Consider the following 6,471-nt stretch of genomic DNA (forward strand, 5'->3'; position numbering starts at 1 on the left):
GGCGCTTTCACACGGTTTCCCATGTAGAGGAACATCTTACTTTGGCTTGTGGTTTGGATCGTAAGGAATCCCTGCATTACATTAGATACATGAGTTGTAGCACCAGAATCAAGCCACCAAGAATTATGAGAAATGTCAATTAAATTTGATTCATAAGTACATACATATGTTTCAAATATACCTTTCTTTTCGAACCATGCCTTACGTTTAGGACAATCCTTTTGGAAATGTCCTTCCTTCTTACAGAAATGACACTGTTTTGTATTGGCATGTCCTTTCTTCTTAAAATTCTTGGGCTTTGTCTTTAATTTCTTTTCTGATTTGCCAGCTCCTTAAACCAAGTTGACAGAATGACCACCACAATTCTTAAGTCTATTTTCTTCCTGTATGAGCTTTCCAATCAATTCATTAATGTCCCATTTTTCCTTCATGACATTATAAGTAATTTGAAAAGCTCCATATTCAGAAGGTAATGAGTTCAGAATGAATTGCATCATAAAGGAGTCATCAACTGTCATACCCAGTGACTTTAATTTTGCAGCAATATTAGTCATCTCAATAGTATGCTCTTGCATGCTCTTAGACCCATCAAACTTCATGGTCGTGAGCTGTGACATTAATGTAATGGCGAGTGACTTATCAGCAAAACGGAAGCGGTCTTCCACAAATACAAGATATTCTTTAGCACTTTCTGTTTGTGGAAGGGTAGTCTTAATATTGCTTGCAGTAGTCATTCGCATAAACATAAGGCTTAATCTGTTAGAACGTTCCCATGTCTTAAGTGCATACTTTTCATCCTCATCATTGTCATCAGTGACAATGGGTTTCTCTTCTAAAAGTGACAAGTCAAGATCCAAAAGACCTAAATGGAACTTCACTTGTTCACTCCATTCAGAGAAGTTTAAACCATTAAACATGGTAACAGATGAAGCTTGCGAATGAATTGAAATACCTGTCATTTAATATGCAATGCTCATATTAAGTTTAATTTTATCATCTACTCAGATTACAGAACATAACAAGCATATTACAGTTTACCTTTGGGTAAAATTCTATAATATACTAACATATTAACATACAAATAAATGCCATATTTATCATACTTGAAGATTAAAATTCTCTGTCAAATACATATACCATCTTTGGACAATACATATATCTGACCCAAGAATAATAATTTTTCTCGTTCAAGTCTATTAATAATAGAAGAGATTTCCTTTGGGTAAATCTAATTCTAAAATTAATTAACACATTATTAAATATACTGGCATTTTACGTTATAACTTGGTCACTTTGGTGTATACAAGCAATAAATAATCTAAATAAATTTAATACTATAAATAAAATATTTATAGACTTTTCATAAAATTAGAGTACATTACGTACTCAAAATAATTTCATAATTGTCATTAATACTAAACTTAAACTCAAGATTAAATTCATACATGAATATAATTTATGATCAAATTAAAATATTCAGAAGAAAACATATAGAACATATACAACCACAAATATGCAGTTTTGATGGCATGAAATTTAAAACCCACTTAATTAAAATCCAATTGTAAATAATTAATCAGAAACATGAAACACCGTGGATATCATAATTAGATCAAAGAAAATCACATACTTTCAAAACACATGCTCTGATACCACATGTAAACTTATTTTAGCGGAAGCATTAATTAGGATCTTAAAAGTTGTGATTTTCATACCTGAATTGGTTGCCATAACAAGTCCTGATTACGGTAGAGTTAAACTTTAAGATTGATTTTGCAAAGTTTTGGTTACAGTAGAGTTGATCTTCAACACTGGTTTCTCTCCCTTTTCTTTCCTTCAGACGTTCATCAGGATGACAGTTTCACGGTATTTTCAGTGAGTGAAAACTGTAAAACGTTGTGTGTATTGAGGCAGAGAGAGGACCACCTTTTATGTGTTATTATCTTTAAATTTAATGCGTCCATCAAACATTAGAATTAACGGATGAGATTAAATCATTAATAGTTTATAGATAATTACAATTAGGCCACAACAGAAGTTTAAATTACAATAAACTTCTAACATTCTCCCACTTGGCCTAAGTGTAATCATATTTTCACACATTACATAATTGTTTTAATATGGTAAAATACTTTGTGTGAGTTATGGCAGTCATGCATTTAATATGAAATACATTTCTTTCCATATACTACAACCACTAGCATCTTACTACACAAGCTACATAAATAACACAATTTTATATCGGTCCCATCAAATTTCTAGATCATTATGTTATAACTCATACAATAATATTACTTTAACTAGAAACAACAAACTATCAATGTTCAAAAAATACATAAATAAACATAGTGAGCTCAGAGTGTTAGCATCATTCAGAAGAACCAAGACCCATTCTATGTACATGTTCCTTAAATGTCTTTGGTTGCAATCCTTTAGTCAATGGATCAGCAATCATAAGTTCTGTTCTAACATGTTCTATGGACACTCTTTGTTTCCGAACTTCCTCCTTAACGCCAAAGTACTTTATTTCCATATGCTTGGCACCTTTAGAATATCTATCATTTTTTGAGAAAAATACTGCTACAGAATTATCACAATAAATTTTCAATGGCCTAGCAATTGAGTCAACAATGCCAAGTCCTGAAATGAAATTTCGCAGCCATAAAGCTTGATTTGTAGCTTCAAAACATACTACAAATTCTGCCTCCATAGTAGATGTTGCCACAACGCTTTGCGTGGAACTTTTCCATGATATGGCAGCTTCTCCAAATAAGAATAAGTAGCCAAATGTAGACTTTCTTGTGTCAGCACATCCACCAAAATCTGAATCTGAGTAACCAATTACTTCTAATTGGCTAGACCTTTTGTACATGAGCATATAATTCTTTGTACCTTGAAGATATCTTAAAACCTTCTTTGCAGCTTTCCAATGATCCATTCCAGGATTACTTTGATACCTTCCAAGCATTCCTACTGCAAAGCTAATGTCCGGTCTTGTGCAAGTTTGCACATACATAAGACTTTCCACTACAGAACTATATGGAATTCCTTCCATTTGCTTCCGTTCTATGTCATTTTTTGGGCATTGCATAAGACTAAATTTGTCCCCTTTTTGAATTGGTGTAATTCCTGCAGAACACTTTTCCATGTTGAACCTCTCTAGAACTTTATTTATATAGGCCTTCTGAGACAATCCTAACAATCCTTGCGATTTATCACGAAAAATTTCAATTCCTATCACATAGGATGCCTCTCCCATATCTTTCATTTCAAAGTTTCTAGAAAGATATTCTTTAGTCTCACGCAACATTCCCAAATTATTTGTTGCAAGCAAAATATCATCAACATATAAGACTAGAAAGATAAACTTACTCCCACTGACCTTTCGGTATATGCATACATCAAAAATATTTTCTTCAAAACCGAAAGATAGAATGGTATTATTAAACTTAATATACCATTTTCGTGAGGCTTATTTTAGTCCATATATTGATTTCTTAAGTTTACACACCATACGACCTTTTCCTTCAGTTGAAAAACCTTCAGGTTGATCCATATAAACTTCTTCATCAAGATTACCATTCAGAAAGGCAGTTTTTACATCCATTTGATGTAACTCTAAGTCATAATGAGCCACATGTGCCATAATGATACGCAATGAATCTTTCTTAGAAACAGGTGAAAATGTTTCTTTATAATCAACACCATTCTTTTGAGTAAATCCCTTAGCAACAAGTCTAGCTTTATATCGTTCAACATTGCCTTTTGAGTCTCGCTTAACTTTGAAGACTCATTTACAACCAATACATTTAGCACCTTCTGGCAATGCAACAATATCCCAAACTTTGTTATCTTCCATGGATTTTAACTCTTCTTTCATAGCATCAATCCATTTTTCTGAATCATCACTATTTATGGCTTGTGTAAATAAAACTGGATCTTTAGATATTCCAATATCTTCTTCTTGTAAATAAGTCTCATAATAGCTTGGAATAGCTGACTTTCTTTTCCTTTGAGATCTCTTCAATGGTATTTCTTGAGATTCATTTCTTTCTGATATTTGTGAGTTAGTTTCTTCATTGGGAGCATTATCATTCAAATCTTGTTCATCACTATTAATGTGTTCAACAATAGTTGGAACAACTCTTTGAGTAGGTGTGGATAAAAGAACACTAACATGTATAGGAACATTAACTTTAATTTCCTTTATTTCTACATTTTGATGATTTTTACTCCCACTAACTTCACCATTTTCAAAGAATTTTGCATTACCAGTTTCTACAATTCTTGGACTATGGTTTGGACAATAAAAAATATACCCTTTAGACTTCTCTGGATAGCCAATAAAATAGCCACTCACTGTTCAAGAATCTAATTTCTTTTCTTGTGGATTAAATATTCTTGCTTCTGCTGGGCAACTCCAAACATGTAAATGCCGTAAACTGGGTTTCCTATTAGTCCATAACTCAAAAGGAGTCTTTGGAACAGCTTTACTAGGAATTCTATTTAGCAAATACATGGCAGTCTTTAATGCATACATCCACAAGAATTTGGGTAAAGCAGAATTGCGCATCATACTTCTAACCATATCCATTAACGTTCGATTATGCCTTTCTGCCACACCATTTTGTTGTGGTGTGTATGGCATTGTGTATTGTGCACATATGCCATGTCTTTCTAGAAGTTTTACAAATGGACCAGGACATTGTCCTGTTTCATTATGTTTTCCATAATATTCACCACTTCTATCTGACCTAACAACTTTTATCTTTTTGTCTAATTGCCTTTCAACTTCTTTAATATAAATCTCAATAGCATCAACTGCTTGAGATTTTTCTTTAAGCAAATAGACATATCCATAACGTGAAAAGTCATCAATAAAAGTGATGAAATATTTTTCCACCAATAGATGGAGCATCAAAAGGTCCGCATACATCAGTGTATATAATTTCAAGAAACTGACTACTTCTTGTGGCACCTTTCTTGTTTTGTTTGGTTTGTTTTTCCTTAATACAATCCACACATAAACCAAGACCAGTAAAATTTAAATTTTATAAAATCTCATTCTTTACTAATCTTTCTATTCTTTCCTTGAATATGTGACCCAAGCGTTTATGCCACAAAAATGCAGTATTTTCTTTAGGTGTATTTGGCCTAACTACATCATTCTGGTACTCAATAAGTAAAGATTCAGAAAATTGATCAAGAAGTTTTAATTTATACAAGCCATCAATTAAAACACCATAACCAACAATATTAGAATTTTTAAATAAATTAAAACAACCATGTCCACCATTAAAAGAAAAACCACAATTGTCCAACTTTGAAATAGAAATTAAATTCCTAGACATTGAAGGTACATAAAGAGTCTTAGGTAAATCTAAATGAAAGTTTATATCCAAGACCAAACGATAAGTTCCTATTCCTTCAATTGGCGCTTTCACACGGTTTCCCATGTAGAGGAACATCTTACTTTGGCTTGTGGTTTGGATCGTAAGGAATCCCTGCATTACATTAGATACATGAGTTGTAGCACCAGAATCAAGCCACCAAGAATTATGAGAAATGTCAATTAAATTTGATTCATAAGTACATACATATGTTTCAAATATACCTTTCTTTTCGAACCATGCCTTACGTTTAGGACAATCCTTTTGGAAATGTCCTTCCTTCTTACAGAAATGACACTGTTTTGTATTGGCATGTCCTTTCTTCTTAAAATTCTTGGGCTTTGTCTTTAATTTCTTTTCTGATTTGCCAGCTCCTTAAACCAAGTTGACAGAATGACCACCACAATTCTTAAGTCTATTTTCTTCCTGTATGAGCTTTCCAATCAATTCATTAATGTCCCATTTTTCCTTCATGACATTATAAGTAATTTGAAAAGCTCCATATTCAGAAGGTAATGAGTTCAGAATGAATTGCATCATAAAGGAGTCATCAACTGTCATACCCAGTGACTTTAATTTTGCAGCAATATTAGTCATCTCAATAGTATGCTCTTGCATGCTCTTAGACCCATCAAACTTCATGGCCGTGAGCTGTGACATTAATGTAATGGCGAGTGACTTATCAGCAAAACGGAAGCGGTCTTCCACAAATACAAGATATTCTTTAGCACTTTCTGTTTGTGGAAGGGTAGTCTTAATATTGCTTGCAGTAGTCATTCGCATAAACATAAGGCTTAATCTGTTAGAACGTTCCCATGTCTTAAGTGCATACTTTTCATCCTCATCATTGTCATCAGTGACAATGGGTTTCTCTTCTAAAAGTGACAAGTCAAGATCCAAAAGACCTAAATGGAACTTCACTTGTTCACTCCATTCAGAGAAGTTTAAACCATTAAACATGGTAACAGATGAAGCTTGCGAATGAATTGAAATACCTGTCATTTAATATGCAATGCTCATATTAAGTTTAATTTTATCATCTACTCAGATTACAGAACATAACAAGCATATTACAGTTTAC

General features: G+C 32.9%; 1 protein-coding gene across 1 annotated transcript; it reads right to left on the reverse strand.

The window, feature by feature from the left end:
• Positions 1-332: 332 nt before the first annotated feature.
• On the reverse strand, positions 333-959 carry LOC112762877 (uncharacterized). The gene has a single exon (XM_025808697.1). The coding sequence runs from the start codon at positions 957-959 to the stop codon at positions 333-335; it is 627 nt and encodes a 208-aa protein (XP_025664482.1).
• Positions 960-6,471: the final 5,512 nt, after the last annotated feature.

Source organism: Arachis hypogaea, chromosome 17 (assembly GCF_003086295.3).
Source record: "Arachis hypogaea cultivar Tifrunner chromosome 17, arahy.Tifrunner.gnm2.J5K5, whole genome shotgun sequence".
NCBI lineage: Eukaryota > Viridiplantae > Streptophyta > Magnoliopsida > Fabales > Fabaceae > Arachis > Arachis hypogaea.